General features: G+C 44.2%; 1 protein-coding gene across 2 annotated transcripts in view; it reads left to right on the forward strand.

The window, feature by feature from the left end:
- LOC120025369 (disintegrin and metalloproteinase domain-containing protein 10-like) overlaps positions 1-18,337 on the forward strand; it is an 81,445-nt gene extending 63,108 nt beyond the window's left edge. For both annotated transcript variants that reach the window (XM_038969913.1, XM_038969912.1), the window contains exons 5-16: positions 4,130-4,230; positions 4,892-5,059; positions 7,202-7,294; positions 12,531-12,714; positions 15,142-15,305; positions 15,555-15,738; positions 15,912-16,062; positions 16,210-16,393; positions 16,503-16,611; positions 16,778-16,998; positions 17,219-17,345; positions 17,511-18,337. In XM_038969913.1, the coding sequence (XP_038825841.1) occupies positions 4,130-4,230; positions 4,892-5,059; positions 7,202-7,294; positions 12,531-12,714; positions 15,142-15,305; positions 15,555-15,738; positions 15,912-16,062; positions 16,210-16,393; positions 16,503-16,611; positions 16,778-16,998; positions 17,219-17,345; positions 17,511-17,620 (1,796 nt within the window). In that variant the 3' untranslated portion in view covers positions 17,621-18,337. The remainder of the gene's footprint in view (positions 1-4,129; positions 4,231-4,891; positions 5,060-7,201; positions 7,295-12,530; positions 12,715-15,141; positions 15,306-15,554; positions 15,739-15,911; positions 16,063-16,209; positions 16,394-16,502; positions 16,612-16,777; positions 16,999-17,218; positions 17,346-17,510) is intronic.
- Positions 18,338-22,801: the final 4,464 nt, after the last annotated feature.

Consider the following 22,801-nt stretch of genomic DNA (forward strand, 5'->3'; position numbering starts at 1 on the left):
TAGGGTTAAGTGCCTTGCTCAAGGGCACATCATCAGATGTTTCACCTTGTTGGGTCGAGGATTTGAACCAGCGACCTTTCGGTAACTGGCCCAAAGCTCTAACTGCTAGGCTACCTGCCGCCGCATTCCGTTCAATGTAACATTCAGGTTTCAGCAGTTGTTTTAGTCAAACTGCTGTTCCTGGGAATTTGTCTTTATCAACCCATTAATGAGTCTCCCCTCACAGATATCCTGTCTGCACTTGAATGTTTTCAGACATCAAAGACGCACTTCAAACAGGTTCATTTTGTGGCGGAGGCTTTTTTTTTTCTTGAAGAAACTGTAGCACCTAATTTTAGAATTCTCTTTCCTGTTGGTGTTGGTGAGAGAGAGAGGAAGGACAAATGGTGGAGGGATGGAATGAAGAATGAAAAGGCGTGACTGACTCTGACTCCCATTTCCCCCGGCTTTTACAATTTTGTCTTTCTTCGCTTCTCGTTCGCAAAGGATTTTTGATTAGCATCTGAATGAGAGGGCAGTCACTGCAGGGACAATGACGGCTTTCTGTCTGGAAAAAGAGAACACATTGTCAGGGCAGAATGTTTTGTTGTTCGGTCAATCCGGTCGGTCCTGTACAGAGCCATTCTCCTCAACTGAAAACGGGGGGACAGGTTGACCCTGAGCCCACTCTCTCCCTCTCCAACCCGTTGACCAGACTGCCCACGAGTGGCGCTTTGTGGTGACTCATCAAATGAGCAGAATGCAAATGATCTGCGGTCAGTCAATAGTGTTGTAAGTACAGCCAGGCTTTTGAGGAACACCATCCTGACCCTGCAGCACTTATCCTGACTTTGATTTTTTTTAAACGGCTATAAATAAATAAAGTGCCAAAATTATTCCTCTGGCACTTTTCTGCCATCGGAGTGTGAATTGAAATGTCTGTTTGTCCAAATTTGTCTGAGGAGGTTAGGAAGGTTGAGGGAGTGTGAAACGCTGGCTGAGTGTAGTGTTTACTTGTAGGTCGCAGAGCTGAGTGTGGTTTTGTCGGGACTGAGTTTGTGTTCTTTGGGACTGAGTGTATTTTCCTCGAGTTTTGAGGTGTATTCGTCAGCACTGTGTGTGTTCATTACAGCGATGTGTGTTCTTTAGGACTGTGTTTGTGTGTTCCTTGAATTTCCTTGGGGAGAGAGCGTGTGTTCCTGTGCGCTGGTGTGTGATAAAAGGTGACGACGGCGTCGCTGGCAGATGCCCGTTGGCTTGTGGCGGAGGAATTTCTGTTCCTGGCATGCATGCTGGTGACTGACAAGTTCATTTGGGAGGCTTTTTAAAAATATTATTATTTGTATTTTTTCTCCCCAATTTCGTGATATTCAATATGTAGTTAAGATCTTGTCTCATCGCTGCAACTCCCCAACAGGCTCGGGAGAGGTGACGGTCAGGTCATACGTCATCCGAAACATGACCCGTAATGGCGCGCTGCTTCTTAACACTCGCTCGCTTAACCTGGAAGCCAGCCGCACCAATGTGTCGGAGGAAACAACGTTCAACTGAAGTCAGCTAGAGTTGCTAGAGAGTGATGAGCCAAGGAAAGCCCCTCGGCCAAACCCTCCCCTAACCCGGACGACACTGGGCCAATTGTGTGCCGCCCACGGCCGGCTGGCTGGCTGTGACACAGCCTGAGATCGAACCCCAGGCTGAAGGGATGCCTCAACACTGTGATGCAGTGCAGTGGACTGCTGCGCCACTCTGGAGGCCATTTGGAGTCCATTTATATGCCAGTATGTTGTGATGGATGTATTAGTACTGATTGCTGAAGACTAAATGAGACGCATGCATCTACTGTAATTACATGATCCTAGTAGGACTGATTGTTTACTGGTGTGTGTTTTTGCTGTAATTAGGGGGGCTTTCGCTATTGACTAGAGCTGTGGCATTGACTGTGTGTTGTGTACATTAGGGAAAAGATGCAGTGGAGAGAGGAGACCTCTTGAAGCGTGCAGTCAGCGTTATTGACTCCATCTCACTGCATGTTACTATCTGGGGACGACTGGGAGAGTGAATAATCTCTCTGCTTGGAACTGATCACAGAGCAGTCTGACCTGACCTTGTTTTATTATCAGCACATTGTACAGTAACGGCCTGATTGATTGATGGCATATGTATTCAGTTATTCTGTGTATTCAGGGTTGTATTGCGGTGTATAGGTTAAAACATTCAAAGTGCTGAGTGTGGGATTGTGCTGGCCTGTGTTTTGAAGTCCTGTCTCAGGTATCTGAAGCAGAGTATGGAGGGCATGTTGCTCAGGGGAGGGAGAGATGGCTCTGTTATCCCAGAGTCCTCATTAGTGACACACACACACCGCCTCTTCCTCCTCACCCTGCTTGCTCTGTTATGCTGCCCGCTTAGACAGCAACAGAGCTGTCAGGCCTGGTTGACACTGCACCATTCCCCAGGCCCAGAGAGCCCCGGCTGAGGCCCCTGAGTTCACCTCGCTCTGCCCAAACCCAAAACAGCATATCCATATGTTACTCTGCCTACCTCCGTCTCCCGCATAATAAGGGTCAGAAGTTTTCCAAGGTCACGTAACCTAACCAGGACAAAAGTAGCATACCCAAAAGAGACTGCCTGCCTCCCTGTGTGTCCTCCATACCTGTTCCCAACCCTGCATCTTCATCCTTGAACAAATGGCTTCGTTCTGTAGGGACTGACATCAGACAGAGATGGCAGAAGTAGTTTGCTGTGAATAGATAAAGCCAACTAGAGAAGAAGTAGAAAGCCCTGTGTTATCCTGTTGTCTAAACACACAGCCGTAATTGGAGTTCATTAGCATTCACGCCTGCTGTGAAGGTAAAGAGTGTAGATTACAAAAACTCATTATAAGAGTTTTCAGATTTCCACAGGCAATTATGGCTCTCTGCTAAGAGTTCTGTGTCACTATGGTTTACTCATTTTCATTAGTGTTTCACTGTGCAGTTCTGTGTTCTGCATAGTGATCGCTGAGCTCATTCTACAGTGGCACTCTGTACTATGGTGAGACTGCTTGTTTATTGGCTCATTTAGGAACAGGATGGTGATGACAGGGAGGGTGCTCTCCAACTTGATTGCTGGCTGCTCTTCAATGGGTGACATCACACCAGAGTCAATAGATTTGAATTGGATGCGTTAATCAAAATTATGTTCTGTTTTTATGAGGAAATTGGATCTAGGCACCTGCTTTCGGCAGATGCCCGTGAAAAAACTGTGTTCTTGAGGATCACCATTTTAGCTGGGTTGTAAAGTACCCAGCTCTGTGTCTGTTTTTACTGATTTGGTCCCGTTGGGAATGCTCCAGCAGCCAGCCAGTCCACAGAGGGACACAGCACCACATGTTGTTTTGGGCAATGGCATTATTTGTCAGCAGAGGGCAAGGACACGGTCACTGCTTAAATGTAGGTTTAAATCTGGACTCTGTGGTATCTCAGACCGTTCTTTGACATTGATCTGTGTTAGTAATTGTGAAGGTGTATACTGGACTTTTCTGGATACTTTAGTTGCATGTAGTAGTGTTGCTCCTTATTGAGTCTGGTGTTTTTCAGAGCCTCTGGCAGAGGAAAGTCGAGCAGTGAGTGAGTCAGTGACATGTAATTTGGGAGGAATACTGCTTTGTTACTCTCCAGCCTGGAGAAGGTGACGCCAGCGGTGAACAGAGGCTTATTCTTTCAGTTAGCGTAGACAGTCTGTGTCTGTGCCTTGTTACACACACACACACACACACACACACACACACACACACACACACACACACACACACACACACAGAGAGAGACTGTGTTAGGCCTTGTTACACACACACAGAGAGAGATATTAACTACAGCTTCTTTCTGTCCTAATGAACAGATATCTCCACCCTCAGATGAATGTTGCTGCTAGAGATAGTAAGGTTATTATACTGGTATGTTTTAGAGGGCCTTGGATAGATTAGATGAGGTTATACTGGTATGTTTTAGAGGGCCTTGTATAGAGTAGTTGAGACCACACTATGGCCTATGGCTACTATTGTGTACAACCTTTTTCATTCCCCTTCTAAGCCGGTTTAGTCTGAAGCTGAGAGAACCAATATTACTGGTAATACGGTTGAGTTCATATTGATGGTTTCCTCTTCTCCTCCCAGATTACCCTCATAAGTATGGCTCAGAGGGAGGCTGTGCTGACCACTCAGTGTTTGAAAGGATGAAGAAGTACCAGGCCTCGGCTATGGAGGAGCCTCTCAAGGTGAGCTGATAATACCCCACTGTGAAACCAACCCTATAGCTATACAGCACTCACCAATACTGTACAACCACGTACACATTCTGGACACATTACAGGAGGACCATACAAACCACCTCGCATATTCTTGCTCCATGGTAAAATAACACTTAGCATGATAAGGAAACATGGAAGTGATTAAGTCAAAGTTGTTATTGGAGCTGTAACGGGAGCCAGATTATTCTTATTGTTCCTGGGTTCTTATCCCTTTCAGCTCTGTGGATGACTGAGTAGAGTGATGTCACAGATCATCTGGCAGGGTGAGGAGTTAGTGTTCTCTCTCCCCAGGGATGAGTCAGACCAGACCAGGGTTGTGTCAGGAAATATTTCCCCATGTTCTGGAAGACCTCTCCCTCCTCCCTTCAGAAGCCAGGGCCCTCATTCTCCACATTTGAAGACATGGGATTTTTCCCTGACCAAAATGGCAGAAATCCTTTCACATTCCTGTTGGTCACCTTCTCATGTCATTTCTTAGTCTTGGGATCTTTTTTTCTACCTCTCACTTCCCTCTCTCACTCTTTCTCCCCTCTTCCAGCTCCCCTCGTTCCACATCACTCTCCCTCACATCCATCTCTCCCTCCTAGTTGACTAATGGTAGTCGTTCCTCTGGTTGTTGCCTCTGCAGGATCCCAGCAGTGTGGTGGAGGAAGAGGAGAGGTCCCATGGACATGGTCCGGTGATCCTGAGGAAGAAGAGAGCAGCTCAGATAGAGAAGAACACCTGCCAGCTCTTCATCCAGACTGACCACCTCTTCTTCAAGTACTACGGCACCAGAGAGGCTGTCATCGCACAGGTACTGAGGCTGTACACACACTAGGGCTGTCCCAGACTAAAAAAAAATATTGGTTGACTGAGTCATCTATTCTTTCAACTATTCTATTGGTCTACATTTTAAGTGTATTTTTCCATATATAGAAACACCCGAAGTTTGAATATAATCAACTATATGCACTGAGCTTGTCTGATGCTTTAAGCTCAATGTTTGATTAAATAAGACACAAATGACTCAAGAAGGGAGCCCGATGGCCACACTGTGTTAAATTTAAATGACAGCGAGAGCCTGTGTGACTGGTGCACCTTGTTTCTCTCTCCTCCCTGCTGCAGCGAACAGGCACCACGGCAAGTGTTTATTGCCGCTGTCTGTGCTGAATCTGCAACATAATTACAGCCATTTTGTTTCTTTCTTGTTTCTGACTGAAAGGTTCTGTTACCGAAATACCTCATTTGTTTAGGAAAAACATTCCCTATTCCCTAGACCCTTGCTCTCTTTACGTAAAACATGTATGCAGTGCATGCACCTGACCAATAGGGTCTGACCTATAGCGTATCATAATCACATAATAAATTGGTTGTAGCAAACTCTGAACACTGTAACACGTGACAGCAAAATGGATCAGGATGAAAAATAAACTCGAAACGGGGGAATGTTTACTGGTTGCGCAGGAGGGAAAGGGGAAGTTAGATGTGTGTAAGACATTTGACTTAGTTGTGGAAACTATTGAAGAGAAAGGAGGATATAGGAGCAAGCTCTGAATGAGTATTGTGTAGCAAACAGGTGCTGTTAGATTACAATATTATACTTTTTTCTGCCCGTTTGGAAGTGTAAACAACACTATATAAAATAGAACAGACTCTGGTATTACTTATAATGAAAAACATTTGCAAAGCCTTTATTAAAGCATAGCAAAGATTTATAAACAGACGGATTTGTGAAATTGCTTTATACAACATTTTGCAGTTGCATGAGGATTGGTGCTCACGGAATCAGTAGGCTATTAAACAAACACTCAAACTGTCAATAGAAGCAGGATCTGTCTTATTTCTGTAGATGTATATGGACGATTTATAAAGCCAGGCATGTTTAACAGTTTGGTTATAGACCTAATTAAGTTGGTTTCCTCACTCCGCTACTGCCTCTGTCGCATTGTTCTCAACACCATTATTATGCACATAGCAACATATAGGGAAAGGCACCAATTCAACGGCGCACTGAAGATTAAGTTTCAGAACCGTGGACAGCTCCCGCTATCCATCCCGCTCTATCCAGAGCGCTTTTGTTATATAATATTATCAGTGTTGCACCATTATTCTTATATAATATATTATTTTTACAATTTCAGTAGCACATCTTAGAGAGATGTATGGCACTCTCTAATCCATTGGATGGCACGGTGGCCTCCAATGGATTAGTCCACTGAGACAAGCACGAATCAGACAGGTGTCTTATACGCCATTAATTATTTTGATCAATTTGCGACTGCTCGACTAATGAAATCTCGGTCGACCAACAGCATATCGACCAAACAATCGACTAAAGAAGGTGAACCCTAATACACACACACACACACTCTGAATCATTCGGCAGGGGGAAACCAGGGCCTGCCCTTTAATTCCGCCAGGAGAAATGGATTACAAACAGAATAGTGTTTGTCTGTGGGTCTGATCAGTTGTTGTTGGCTGGCTTCCTTCAGCCAGCCTGCCCAGCATCGCAGACTTGTTCCTCCTGACTGAGTTCTATAGCCTAACAAATGAGATGCAAAGAAAATGCTGCCTTTCACAGTAGAGGGTCCCGTTAAAGGAGAGACTAGCTGATTAAAATGTCATTTCTGTGGACACTCACTCTCTCCATAGGTGAGATAAAGGAAAAAGGTTAATTGTGATGAAGTAAATGTGTTCGTTAGGATTGTAGTTTAGCTCTGAGACAAGAGGCTTGTTTATAGGATGGACTGGACAGTATGGAGCAAGTCATCAACAGATTGATTCCAATAGGCTGAACACAGTGATTCTGTAGTTAAAGATATTATTCATGTGTTCATTGGTGGGCTAACAGACATGTCATGTCTTTAATGTCATGCTATGATTAATCTGATGTTCTCTCTGCAGTGCAGTTGTTCTAGACTTCTCATAATCTAATGGTGACTGTTCTATTCTCTAGATTTCCAGCCATGTAAAGGCCATTGACTCCATCTACCAGGGTACTGACTTCCTGGGCATCCGTAACATCAGCTTCATGGTCAAAAGGATCAGGGTGAGTTTGTGTTCAGGCCTGGGGGTTGGGGGGTGTGTGGGTGGTGAGCCCCACCATTTGCCTCACTCATCAGTATTCCCCCACACTCCAAGACCTAATAAATCCTTAAAATCCTCAGGTGAACACCAGCTGCCATTTAAAGTAAGGAGCTCAGGGCCGCATTCCAAAATTCAAAACAACTCTCTCAAAAGGTTTCTCTGGGGCCAAGGAGCTGGCAACTTTTTAAGTAGAATCATTTCTCTCTGTCTAAAGCCTTTTCCCACTCTCTCTTCAAACACACATTAGAATAGTTACCTTTAGCAATGATTATAGTGATGTACACAGTGGCCTTTGTTTGAAGTCTCTTCTCCAATACCCCAGGGACCAGTTACTGTAGGCCCTCCTAACAAAGCTCCTGTCTGTTCCCCTATCGTGTATGTGTCAGGGTTTCTGTTAGCCGGTAATAGACAGCTTTTTTTTTTAAAGCCGATAACGGTCAATTGTCCGGGAGAAGAAGAAAGAAATCCCATTGCGAAATAATGCTTTTTAGCCTATTCATTGATGTTAATACCAGTCGGCCTGTAGGTTCATTTAGTTGAATTAAATTGGCACTTGTGTACAGTATATTAGTTTTGTAAGGTTATCTTATTTATCACACGCATACAGCATACAGATACGGAGTCTCTGAGCGGAAAATCTGTCAGAGCGCGAGAGCTGTTGCTAAAGCATCTCAAACAGCAAATGCATAGGTAACAGAAGACACGCTTCATCAGCGCGTCACACACCACAATTAGCTAGAGGTAGTATGCATTTTGAAAATATATACTTAATTGTTTGAAACCTGAATGTTTTTCTACATATTATGAGGCATGTCTTACGCTTCGAACACACCGACTGCGTCATTGCGTTTCGATACACCAGAAGTACATTAATTTCCAGTGGAACGCTGCGTTTGCCTTGCAGCATTGCGTTGCAGAGGCAGTTGCAGAGGCAGTGCGATTTATCGAACGTATGCATCAAATTGTATGCGTAGACTTACTTGACAGAAAGTAGCTAAATGTGAATGTTTAATTTTTGTTGCACACATATCCAGTAAAAAAAAAATTTGGATTACATAATAAAAACAGTTTGACTGAAGAATTTCTTTACATTTCATATTCATTTATTTGCCAAGTATATTATTTATTCGATGACATCCACAAATTAATTGTGAGAGCCTATAATATAATTTCCCTCAAATGCCGTTTTGGAGCGAAATGCAATAATAAATAGTCAAGATAGCAGCGTAGGCTCTTTCAACAATGAGACCAACGTTGAGGAAGGTGGTCTTGATCGCGCTGTTGGGCCGGGACCAGCCCCGCCGAAAGCGCAGGTCTGTGTGGGTCCAGAGATGGTTCAAGTCCCGAAAGCAGGCAGGGAAGTTCCACCGTCTCATTCAAGAGCTTCGAATGTTTGGAGAGGAATTCCGAAGTTACTTTCGTCTGGAACGAAGCCAGTTCGATCACCTGCTCCAGATGGTTGGTGCCAGGATCGCCCGGATGGATACCAACTACCGGGAGTCCATCAGCCCAGTTGAACGCCTGGCGATTTGTCTCCGGTAAGCTATATTCTAGTACATTTTTAAAGCCTTTGATACCATAATTGATTAATACATTACATTGTTTTTATGTGCAACCTAGCTAGCTAAAGGGCTCTCTAGTTAATAGTCCCTATTTGATATCAGATGTACTTTTACAGAATGTTCATTAGGACTATAACTTTTCCCAAAGTTGGTTTATAATCCTTTTTTAATTATGCAATGTTACCAAATGAAAATAAAGTTGAAGTGCCTTCTGCCCTGATGAAGGTAGGCTAGTCTTCTCCAGGACCCATTGTAGTTCAAGACAGTTACAGTCATTCATTACATTCTTATTGGACTCACATACACTCTTAGAGAAAAAGGTTCCAAAAGTGTCCTTCTGCTTTCCCCATAGGATAACCTTTTTGGTTCCAGGTATAACCCTTTGGGGAAAATGTTATACACGGAACCCAATAGGGTTCTACATGGAACCAAAAGGGGTACTACCTGGAACCAAAACGGGATCTCCTATGGGGACAGCCGGAGAACCCTTTTAAGTAGATAGTACCATTCTTTCTAAGAGTAGAGTTGGCCTGGGCAACAGTTTATTGATATAGTCATAGACTGAATTGTAGTGTTTCAAGGCATTGTTAATGATGGTTGATGAGTATTACAATATAATTAGTAGAGCATAATAAACTGTAATGAGGTAGATATATGAGTATATATAATATGTGGGTGGAATTCAAGTTACACGCAATATTGATAATTATTTTTAATTATATTTTAGATTCTTTGGCGACAGGGGACTCCTACAGGACCATTGGATTCAGCTTCCGAGTTGGACGGTCCACGGTGGCAGGCATTGTCCCCTCTGGCACAATCCATTTGGGACTGTCTGGTTGGTGAATACATGCCTGTCCCCAAGGAGGAAGACTGGAGGGCCATCGCTGCTGAGTTCCTGGAGAGGTGGAATTTCCCCAACTGTCTTGGCTCCATTGACGGGAAACATGTAGTAATCCAGGCTCCACCGTGCTCAGGTTCGCAATTCTACAACTACAAGGGTACATATTCAGTTGTACTCTTGGCTGTAGTAGATGCCATCTACTGTGTCGATGTTGGTGCTTACGACAAGGGCAGTGATGGCGGGACCCTCCGGGACTCTGCCTTCGGCCAGGCACTTCAGGATGGCACCCTGGAGATTCCACCACCTGCATCACTCCCTGGAGCTGAAGACCTGGGACCTGTTCCCCACATCTTCGTCGGCAACGAGGCCTTCCCTTTAAGACCCAACCTCATGAGGCCCTACGCTGGACACCAGCTGCCATTGTCAAAGCCTGTAAGGATCGTTAACAAACGATTGTCCAGGGCAAGGTTAGTTGTTGAATGCGCCTTTGGGATTCTGGCAGCCCGGTGGAGAATGTATTGGAGAGTGCTTGGTCTCAGCCCCTCAAATGTCGATGCCTGCGTGAAGGCCACATGTGTTCTCCACAACTACCTGCAGAGGTCATTCCAGGATGGAGATGGGCACGCCAAATGGTCACCTACCTGATGTCACCAGGGCAGGTGCAAACAACGCCCCCAGACAGGCACTCAAGGTGAGGGAGAAGCTGACCACCTACTTCTCATCGCCAGCAGGTGAAGTCCCATGGCAGTATGCCGTGGAGTGAAACTGCTCTTTTAAGAGCCCCCTAACACCAAGGTTATTTTAAGAACCATCCACCGTTGTCCATAAAGTTGCATTTTTTCCCCAGATTACTTTATGTAGCATTGTCTCTCTTCATTTGGAAGTTATATTTAAGTGAAATTTGGGAGTAAAGACCACACCTTAAAACCCCTTCCCTCTCCCATTAACGTCAGTATTATACACACCTGGCATGGTACATCAGGTGAGCGGGAGCACGAATTAAGGTTATACGACATACAGTTAGTATGATGGGAAAGGGTAACCTAGGGTCCATACAAATAGTACAGTTTACCACCATGTTCACTGGCCTGACAAAATACAGGTGGGAAAAAAACGAATTAGGAAGAGAATGTGTTTTTACTTTCATCAAGAAATAAGCAGATTAAGTCTAAATGAGATATTAATAAACAACTGAAACAACTGACTATGAAAACATAATTTAATAAGTATTCAAGTACAGGAAAGAACATGAACAATAAATGGATCCAGAAAAGAAAGAATGTGTCAGAAGCACCAAGGCTGCTGGCCTGAAGCTGCTGACCCAGACCTCTTCTTCTCTTTCTCTGCCCTTCTCTCTCTCTGATACCTGTCCCTGAGTCCTCTCCACTTCCTCCTACAGTCTTCTTCTACATAGACATGAACATGATAAGCCAAACCATTACCTAACATAACTATAGTTATTAGATAGCTATCATGGACATGTCACCTACTGTACACATAGACACACACACACACGGTTATCTGACCAAATTATCAGGGGTACAGTAGTATCTACCATTTCTATTACTATTTATCTAGCATACACTCTTTCAAACATGATTATTTGGTAAAGTTGTCAGGGGTAGTAACTAGCATCATTTATTTGACTATTTCTTTCACACACACACCTCATTGGCTAGGTTAGCAAGCTAGCTAACGCTAACTAGCCACATCTAGCACAAGCTCACTACTAAACTGACCTGGCAATCCTACTATCGTGGACACTTGTCTCCAAGCAGCATTTTTTGTGTTTATGTCCCTGTAGCTGTCAGCAATTGTGTTAAAAAGACACGGTTTTGAGGATACTGCGAAAATGATTCTCTCCTCCATGTGTCCAACCGCATGCGACTGCATCAGTATAGTTGCCTAGCTGCGCAAAATGTTATGCAGCAGTGATGCAATCACGCAGTCGGTGTGTTCGAAGCGTTACCTTGCTTCAAAGTAACCTAGCCAAAAGAAGACCATATCCGTGGACGCAATTATTTTATATAAACTTTAATTGTCCAGTAGCCCAAGGCCCACCCTAGTCATATTAGCAGCCCATGCGTTGCATATTACATCTCCCCTCTTTCTAAATTTCTAACGGATATTTTCATCTGTCACATGAAACCGGTGAGCTTTTTCCTGCTAATTGCATTATGGAAGGAACATTCACACGCAGCCTACTGCCTTGTGCTCATTGCTGCGTTTATAATGTAAAGAAATAAGTGTCTCAACATTTTAAGCTCAACGTTCTGATCTGTTGCATCAGACTCATTGCTTTTTCTTTTTAATTCTCTGTCCCAGAGTCTGTTTGGAATAGTCTATTTCTTTCTCGACAAGCTGACCAATAGAATAGGTAACCTTTTCTACTATGGGGGGAATAGTAGATTGACAAAGGCTAGTGATTCTGCTGTTCGTTACTGGTCTTGTTGGCTGAGGAAAAGTACATGTTATTCTGACATCAAAATGTGCTTCAGAATTCGGTAAGAAGGAACGCACATTGTTGCATTCTTGACTTGCATGTTCTGTTAATATAATCTAAATGTAATGTATGTCATTCTGAGCACTCTGGGTGGACGCCCTTATCAGGTTACGCACCCAATGCATATGGGTCCGGTAACTTCCTCAAATGTCCGGTAAATTAAAATGCTGCCGGTCAAATGTCCGGTGCCACATTTTCCAAATGGAAACCCTGGTGGGTGGGTGGGTGGGTGGCTGTGATTACCTACTCATGACCTATTCAATGAGCCCATTCCTTTCGATCTCTTCAGATTAACACGACCAGTGATGAGCGGGACATCACCAATCCATTCCGCTTCGCTAACATCGGGGTGGAGAAGTTCCTGGAGCTCAACTCAGAACAGAACCATGATGACTATTGCCTGGCCTACGTCTTCAGCGACAGGGACTTTGACGACGGGGTGCTGGGCCTGGCCTGGGTCGGAGCTCCTGCAGGTACACACACACACCAATTGAACTTGTGTACTGCACTCATTTGCATAATGGCTCTCAGGGTAGGAATTCAGTGGAGAATTAAAAAAGAAAACTGAGAATAGTGGACATTTATGCCTACTTAAAGATTAGGAAGGTATAGCATCCAAGAAGTCACCGAAGTGTCCAGTGGTTTGTGAGAGACTCTCTGGCTCCAGTATCTCTAATGGGATCGCTCCATTCTAAAGAGGAGAAGAAGCAAAAGCTGTGCTGCAGGTTCCCTTCTCTGCCCTCTGAGTCCTGCACACTATCAGAACACTCAATGATCTTCAGTCCATTAACCCCCCCCCCCCCTCTCGTTCCACCAGCATGTCTGTAATTTAATTTTCAAGGCCGAGGAGGGCTGGATTTGCTAAGGCATCGTCTCCACGCTGTTTCCACTTGAAATGCATTTTTAAGTTGTTTAATTTTTGCCTACTCAGCATATTTGTGTGTTCCGCTTTCTCCCTCGCTGGGTGTTTGTCAAAACTGCAGCGTCCTCCAAACAAGGTTCACTTCAACAAGGAGCTACGTTCAGAGTCCTCCTGAAGGAAGTTCTTAGATGTTTGTAGAATGTGAAACAGTCCATGGAGACGACCACACACCCCTTTCTATAGCCTGCAGCTGGGTCTCCCTCTGGTCTCCACCAACCCCATAGTGGTGACAGGCAGTCAGTCAGTAGTGTGGACTGTGAGAAGGGAGAAATCAATGAGACAGCCACAGCACACAGACAGAAATGGCCCTGTCACACACACAAGTAGGCTAAACAAGTATAGGCTCAACACTTCTGAATTAATGATTCACACTAGAATAATATGAAGTTGTTGAGTGTGACTGGAGCGGTATGCCATACAGATGCAGGCTGTGCCTGGTTCAGGATATCCTCACAGTAATAATCAAGAGGTAGAGAGAGTGGACAGTACTGTATATGAACCCCACGTTCACATCTTTACTGCTATACGTTTCTTTCAATGAGCTGCAGCCTCAGAGGTCAGAGTTCAGGCTTTGTTTTCCTTCATGAGGTTTAAATGAAGAGTCGGTGTCAGTTGGCCCAGGTATCGTCAACATATTTTGATTAACTTCTGACTCACAGAACCCAAGATGAAAAACAACAACAAACACTATGGATCAATACAGGCAAATAAGCAATGTTCTAAGCAGGCTGAATCGATCTGGGTCTGTATAGGGAGGCTGTGGGTTAGTAGAGAAGAGATATGCCTTGAACGCTCCAGTGGAGTGGACTGAGAACAGACGGCTACTAGAGACACCAGTCAGGCCTGGGTAATGGGCTTTTTAATGGATTTGAACCATTACCACACTCATAAGTGACTTCAATGGAGGCATTCCTCCTCCTCTTACCACACACCACTTACCACACTACACACAAATATGTGCCTATATTGTAAAGTGCTTAGGTTTCATGTCTCTGTGTGTCTAAAAGCTGTTGTAGTCAAAGGTGTGGCCTACTTATGACTAAGCACACAGGCTATTCTCAGATAAAGATGTCGCCACTGCCTGGCGTTCCAGCTGAGCCCCAGTCCTCCTAGCCTGGCTGGTTAGAAAATAGAAATCCTCCATGGTCCACAGTCGTAGGAGAGATTGGACCCCCCCCCCAACACACACAAACTGGGATATAAGACTGAGCAGTGTTGAGTGTGTAGTGCAGCGGGAGCCTAGAGGCAGACCGGCAATGTGCCAGCTGAATCTGATAGTACTGTAGGGTGGGACAGAGAATCTGTTCTGACTCAGCTCTGTCTGCCACTGCTCACTCTCACTATCTGAGCTGACTTTAAACACTCCCTTTGAACACAATATGAAACTGGGGCCCTATTCAATCCAAACCACATTTCCCAAATTGATTGCTAAAAATCTAAGTGTGTGAGTATGCTCCACACTCGCACTATACAGCTGACTGGCCATGTCTGTCAATGTGTGTGTTCCAGACAGTGCGTTTCTCTCTTTGAAAATGGGTAAGTGAGCGAGTTTAAATTGGCATTCTCAGCGACTGTGAAGCAGCGCCCTTCAGCTCCCCTGCTGTGCCCGAGCTGCCACTCTCCCTGCGGGCATATTCAGCACCACCTGGCTGCTCTGCTCTCATCTTCCTGCTGCTGTCTGTGTCTCTGTGTCTCACCTACAAGGGTGGACACTGGGCCCAAAATACTCTCTGCTCCCCTACAGTAGCAAATACTTCTGCTTATTCATTCCAGGCAGAGTATCAGGTTTAATTTACTCCAATAAGTGTGTCACACATTTCTAGTGTGAATCATTCATTGTGTCAGAGTTGGAAACAGTACATCCTCAATGCCATGGAATCCTCCTATAGTCCTGTTAGGTTGTTGGGTGTGAAAGAGAATCCTCCTCCATGGTGTGTACTGTATGTAATCTTGATGAGTGGTTTTACTGTGTTCTTAGGGAGCTCTGGAGGTATCTGTGAGAAGAGTAAGTTGTACTCTGATGGGAAGAAGAAGTCTCTGAACACAGGCATCATCACGGTGCAGAACTACGCCTCCCATGTCCCCCCCAAGGTCTCCCACATCACCTTCGCACACGAGGTTGGACACAACTTTGGCTCTCCGGTGAGTATTCTGTCCTGGGCCTTGTCTGGTTCTAGTCTGGTCTTTTATCTCAGTGCACACCTCTAACCAGATCATACTACACATGCTAATCAGTTGTATAGACTTGAGTACCACTTTGTTGAGGCACTCACCATGGGATCTCTCTTGGTTTAAAGTCCCAGTAGTGGAGGAGTCTATGTTAATGCCCTCCTGAGGGAGGAGAGGGATGTTCATTGGCTCCCTATGAACCTCTTCCCTATGGTTTGACAGCATGACTCTGGGACAGAGTGCACCCCAGGAGAGTCCAAGGCCCAGGAGAAGAAGGAGCAGGGGAACTACATCATGTACGCCCGGGCCACGTCAGGGGACAAGCTCAACAACAACAAGTTCTCCATCTGCAGCGTGAGGAACATCAGTCAGGTCCTGGAGAAGAAGAGGGGCAACTGCTTTGTGGGTAAGTGCCGTCTTTCTGAGGTTGTGTGTGTGTCCGCACATGCACTTGCGGGCGTCCATCTTTGCATGTGCATAGGAAGTGTGGGTGCGCTTGTCATTGGAATGGACATCCAAGGTTATGTGTCCTCTACTGCATCTCATCTCTCCTTCCTGTATTTGTGTGCGTGTGTGCAGAGTCTGGCCAGCCCATCTGTGGTAATGGTCTGGTGGAGGCAGGGGAGCAGTGTGACTGTGGTTACAGTGACCAGTGTAAAGACGAGTGCTGCTACAACGCCAACGAGGCCGACGGCAACAAGTGCAAACTTAAGCCCGGCAAAATCTGCAGGTAGGTGGCCAATAATGTACGACAAAATGTTGTTGATTTTATGGTTAGTACTGTTGTAGTATTTATTTAATATAGTATTCAACTTGTTTCTGCCTTAGTAAAAAGGAAGTTGAAAACTGACTTTTGGTGTGTGTTCTGTGTTGTCAGTCCCAGCCAGGGTCCGTGCTGTACACCGACGTGCAACTTCAAGGGCTCCAATGATAAGTGTAGGGAGGAGTCGGAGTGTGCTGAACAGGGCATGTGTAACGGAGGCACTGCCCAGTGCCCCACCTCTGAACCCAAAGCCAACTTCACCGCCTGCCATGGAGAGACACAAGTCTGCCTCAACGGGGTATGGTCTAGTTCTCTGACCAAACGTGTTCTGAAATGCTTTAAATCATGACAATGGAGCATAGCTGACACTCACCCTCTTTTTCCCTCTCCACGTCTCTGTCGACCAGGGCTGCTCTGGCTCCATCTGTGAGAAGTATGGTCTGGAGGTGTGTACCTGTGCCAGTATTGAGGGAACAGACGAGACTGAGCTGTGCCACGTCTGCTGTCAGGAGAGAAGTAAGTATCTGTTATTTACCTGTTACCACTATCATCGGCTCATTATTGTCCATCCGTCCCAATGTAACATTTATCTTAAACCACCAAGACCCTGCAAAGACTGGGACTGTCCTGTTAGCAGTGACCTCACAGTGGCGTTCCCCATCTCTCCTCCCCCTCCCTGCAGTGAAACCTGACACCTGCAGCAGCACGGGCTCCGAGAAGTGGGCACGCTTCTTCAGCAAGAAGATCACCACGCTGCAGCCAGGCTCCCCCTGCAATGACTTCAAGGGTTACTGCGACGTGTTCATGAGGTGCCGGCTGGTGGACGCAGACGGCCCCCTGGCCAGGCTAAAGAAAGCCATCTTCAACGCAGAGCTCTACGAGAACATTGCGGAGTGGATAGTGGTTAGTGTCCCAGGCCCAGCCAATGTCCTAGTTGTACTGTAGTTACCTGTGTTGTTCAGAATATTAGTTCACCCTACTGCTGAAACTGTCACTCCCGTTGGCATTAAAAACAATTTCAGGAGCTAAATACATCTCTCTTTATGAAATGTTCTTACCGGCTTCAATATGAAAGTTGTGTCCGACACTGAAAAAATATGACTTGGCATGATCTGTGTTCCAGGCTCACTGGTGGGCAGTGTTGCTGATGGGCATTGCTCTCATCATGCTGATGGCTGGTTTCATCAAGATTTGCAGTGTTCACACACCCAGCAGCAACCCCAAACTGCCCCCACCCAAGCCACTGCCAGGTATGTTACGCCTCAACACTGGGGGGGGGGGACCTATCTCCCCAGCTAGACTGACAAAATAATCATTGTGTATGGAAGAAGTGTAACTCTGGGTAATTTTATGCGAGCAGGTATGTGTGTGTGAGTTATGATGTTGAGAGCAGTGTGTTCGTGTCTCCCATGCAGGCACGTTGAAGAGGAGGAGACAGCAGCAATCGAATGGCCAGCAGCCCCAGCAGCAGCGCAACCAACGCCAGCCCAGAGAGAACTATCAGTTGGGTCAGATGAGACATTAAGACACTGGGCCCTCTTTGCCTTGGTTCTTCCTAGTGCCTACAGTGGGAACATTTCACTCCAAAGAGTTACCTGTACCATTCATTGCAACCACCCATCTGCAAAGCTGAAACTGTCAACAGAACTGATTTCAATAGACAAGACGTACAGTTCCAGGACCTAACAGACTCACTCAACACCACTGCTCTGGGAGCCAGCTGTCCTTCACACAGCTGTAAGCAGAAAATATTATAGGAAAGCTCTTGGCAATGACGGGAAGAGAAAATGACTGATTTCTGTTTCTTTATTTTTTTACTGGAGTGCAGGGGAGAGCAGCAGCATTGTGGTAATGCAGCTTCTCCTCACCTCCTTTTTAGCTTCTTTCTTTCATCTGTTTTTCCTTTCTGAAGTGCTGCCCTCCTGAGCAGGAAAACAGGACTGCAGGTCACATGGGTTTTTGCTGCTATGCAAAGCCAGGATGTGAGACATTGTCGCAGAAGAGACTAATTTGCCAATGTAATTATTATTTTTTAAATCAAAACATAAGAAAAAATGCACAGGCTTTTATTTCCAAAGCATACATGTTCTTTCTGCGTGCAATTGTACAGATATTGAGATTATAGATTTTTTTTCTTTGTATCATATGAAATCGATTGTTTTCCTGCTGTCTGATAAAGATTATTTACTGTTTTAATTCACTCTCTCAGGATTAATAAAACAACAAAAAGCGCTGTCTGTCACATTTAGAAGCTCATGTAGGGTGGATCAGAACAGACCTCGGTTATCAGAACATGGAGGGAATGTAAACATAAAGCTGAATAAGATTAAAGCAGTCCTCTGTCAGAGGACTGGAGGGTATAGAGAGCCGACAGAGTTGTAGAGACTGTTGTGATGTCGTGGGATATCATTGAGCTGGTGGAAGGTGTCATATTCAGACAGGTTTGCTTTTAACAATTTTACTTAATTATGACGTATTGTTCTCTTCAGCTATTTTTTTCTGACTCAATGCATTGATGTGAATCACTGAACCGCTAAATGCAGCAGATGTACTTGTCTATTGATCATTCCATGTGAGATTTTTTATTTGGATCTCTTTTAGTCCTCATTTGGACTAATCTTCCAAGAGTCCTTAAACATTCAAATACAATTTATAACACTAGAGATGGGTAGGATGGAGGGAGAAAGATAATCTTCAATGCTTTAGCATACAAGGCTGTCCGAGGGCTGGCTGGTGCTACACCTCATGACTATGCCACTGAACGTTGTCACATATCATTCAAGTCACAGGGCCTTGGCCAGAGCCTGCGAACACAGGCCAGGGTCCATATGGGGCAATATTACAGAGGCCATCACAGACAGTCACTGTACTGGTCTGGACATGCTCTCACCTAGCTCGGCTGCCCTCACCAATGTTGTTACCTTAATAAAACGCACAGTCTTTAAGAGCTGACCTGGGAACAACTGAATGCCCTGTTACATACCAATTTGAAGGCTGCTTGAGGAATCTTTTACACTTATGGCATGCATTAGGAATGTGATGAATGGTTTGCCAGATGAAGATCCTGGATGGCTTTAATGTGATTGTTGTTTTTTTCTTTTGTCTCTTATTTTAGCAATTCAGATATTTGTATATGTGGAGGAAAAAGTCCAACAATGGCTTAATGTCTGAGTGTCCAGCTATGCCAAGCTGTTACATATGAACTGAGATTGATAAGGCTACCAATTACCTCTAACTTTTCTCCCTTTGGCTATCATTTCCATGTCGTGTCTCTCCTATGATGCATATCTGTGTTGCATGTCCTGTCTCTCTCCTTAACCCCACATCTCTATTGGACATAGCTCTGCTCTGGGGATGATCTCCACCAAAAGAGACCTATATGTCATAGTCTGTGGTTTGTGTAAAGACATAAACAATGTGTTTAAATGGAGTTGAGTCTGATTCTACTGAGCCCATTGCAACTCCACAGTCTGTCTGGAGGTCAGTGGGGTTTGTAATGTATTGCCTGCTCGGAGCCACGGAGACCAGGACAATCCCAGAAGGCAGGATATCCAAAGAGACTCTATCAGCTTGGAGTGCTGAAGTCTCAGGAGGCTTGAGGAAACAGATTGCAAAAGTGACACTGCTTGACTTCGGGTGTCTTTTAGAAGGTCAACTTGACTGACTGACTAGGGAGAGGAGAGGATGTGGGATAAATGTACTGTCCTGTTTGTTGTCCTGTATTTGTGTGGCAGGTGTTGAAAGTCTTTCAAAGCCTGTTACCAAGGTCTCTCAAATAAGTTTCTCAGAATGAACATAGACTAGTACTCAAGTTCAGGAGGTAACCTTAAGTCCTTTTATTTTTTAAGACTTTGTTTATCCCATTTAAATGATATTTGACTATATTGATATTTTATGACTGATTCTGGCCCGTTATGCCTTATCAGGTAGGTAGACCCGAGGAAGAGTGTCCTGGAGCTTAATTAATGACAAGCAGGCCTCTTCACATATTAATGCCTTGATTGTTTCCTCCCAAAACTGATCATTATCGAATGAGGAAAAAACTGCTCTTCGTATCTATGTAGCCACATACAATGTCTACAAGAGAGCCTCTGAAATGGAAACAAAACTGATCCTCCCTTGATTCTTACATGTCTTTCTTTGTTCTTTCTGTTTGGTGCTGGTGGGTATGGGTTTGTGCTGGATAGTAAAATATTGTTTCTCGTTACCTTTTGGCATTTAGTAAGGCTCATCGGAGTGTGGTCGTCTTAAATCATTCTTCTCCTTAAGGTAAGGTAATAGGTGGGTGTATAGAGGGCGGTGCCTGGGATTTACATTTCTGTCTTTAATTTGTCTTGCTAAAAGTATTTTGAGAAAAGCGGGCTCTGAAATGTAAGTGATGTAAACCGAGAGAATCCAGAATGGAAAAGTCTAGTACTACTGTCTGATTTTAATGTCTGCTGTGTTTTATACAGTATCTTCAATATTCTTTACTATTTACTTTTCTTTTCTTGGCTCTGTTTCCTGTTCTGCTCACTTTGAACAATTTTACTAAAATTGCTAAAAGTACTGTGCAAATATGTTTATTATTTTTTTGAACTACTTGAAATGCTTTAATAAAAATAGACTTGATCAACAAAATTTTGTTCTGAGAATGGAAAAGAATGTCTGAGAAATCATTCCATGGTTGGTTTGTTCTTTGTCACTTTCAGTGGATGAGCAAACCAGAAGGCCCACTTCAAGATATCACACAGCTTGACTAGGCTAGCTTCCAAGGAAATCAAGCTCATGAACTCAGAATAAAAAGAAAAGTTTTACATCTCCCTAAATCTGAGGGTGGTTTTAACCTCCCAGACTTGGAGTTGTATCAACTCGCCAACCAAGGCTTTTACTTGAGACATTGTTAAATGCACTAAAAAGGAACAATGGGTAATTATTGAAGATGTGCATGCTCACCCCCAGAATCTTTTCACGTGTCTATTTTTCAAAGGATAAAGCTAAGAACATTAACTTCATAGTTAAGAACACTATAACAATATGGAAGAACCTGAAATTGGTTCTTGTAGAATCCATCTCACTAGCAAAAAAACAACCCTTGAATAGCTGTTCAGAATGCACCGATAATAACATGGAAAACTAAAAGGTATAGAAACAGTCAATTATTTGGTAGTAGGACATACATGTACTTCCATGACACAATTAAAAAGCAATTTTGCACTGACCAATGTAGAAAAAATAAGATACATGCAATTTGTAAACTAATGTATTATACAAGAGACAAAATTCACTAATTATACAGCAGAAGGAGAGTCATGTCTTAAGTGTAAAACTAACAAGGGCTCAATAATCCATACCTTTTGGGAATGCAATACAGTCCAGAAGTAATGGGCCGAGTTAGAAAGTTGGCTGTCAGAAGTATTAATGAAAATGTACTTTTTGGTTCATATTTCAAGACCTGTCATATGAGGGTGCAGTGAGATACCCAATGGGTTGGACGATAGTCTTCTCGTTAATTATCTTGAAATAAACCAATCCTCCATTAAGACAATAGAAAAAGCATATGGTTCTAAATATTGAAAGAGCTGTTCGGGCTGGGCAGGTGTGATGTGAGTGATGTTCATGTGCGTCTAAATGTTGTCTTTCGTATGTTAATGTTTTGTATTGTAAAAAAATATATAAAAAATAAAGGAAATTGAGCTAATTTCCTTACACTGGCAGTGGTTTCTGTGGATAATTTAGTCTCTAGTTTGGATTGTTTCAAGTGATGGGGACATTTCTCAGCAGCATCCAATAGAGGAGAGACTATTATATTATCTCCCAAGGTTTTTTCCTTACAGCTAATGACATATTTCTCATTATGTTGGAACACTATTTTCTATATCACACAGCCCCAAGGTAGCCACGGCTCTAGTAAAATCGTAGACCCGTCTACCTTTGTACTTCCTCAGCACTGAGAGCAGAGGTAATTGCCTGCAGCCTCCCTGACACTGCTCTCTGCATTCCAATCTTCACAATGACTTCTCACCAGTTATGCGCTGAAACTCCCAATTCTTTCCCCCATGCGTATCTTGCCCCGCAGTCACTTGAACATGTTAAATAGGGCTCCTCCTCCTTCATTAAATTGATTCCATTTATTTATTTATTTGATGATTTATCATGTCTCCTCTTACACTGAAAAGTTTGCAAATATATAGCTTTAGTGAGATCAAATTTATTTGAAGTCAAAATTTATTTGATATAGCCCTTCGTACATCAGCTAATATCTCGAAGTGCTGTACAGAAACCCAGCCTAAAACCCCAAACAGCAAGCAATGCAGGTGTAGAAGCACGGTGGCTAGGAAAAACTCCCTAGAAAGGCCAAAACCTAGGAAGAAACCTAGAGAGGAACCAGGCTATGAGGGGTGGCCAGTCCTCTTCTGGCTGTGCCGGGTGGAGATTATAACAGAACATGGCTAAGATGTTCAAATGTTCATAAATGACCAGCATGGTCAAATAATAATCACAGAAGTTATCGAGGGTGTAGCAAGTCAGCACCTCAGGAGTAAATGTCAGTTGGCTTTTCATAGCCGATCATTAAGAGTATCTCTACCGCTCCTGCGGTCTCTAGAGAGTTGAAAACAGCAGGTCTGGGACAGGTAGCACGTCCGGTGGACAGGTCAGGGTTCCATAGCCGCAGGCAGAACAGTTGAAACTGGAACAGCAGCAAGGCCAGGTGGACTGGGGACAG

This window comes from Salvelinus namaycush, chromosome 30 (assembly GCF_016432855.1).
Source record: "Salvelinus namaycush isolate Seneca chromosome 30, SaNama_1.0, whole genome shotgun sequence".
Lineage (NCBI taxonomy): Eukaryota > Metazoa > Chordata > Actinopteri > Salmoniformes > Salmonidae > Salvelinus > Salvelinus namaycush.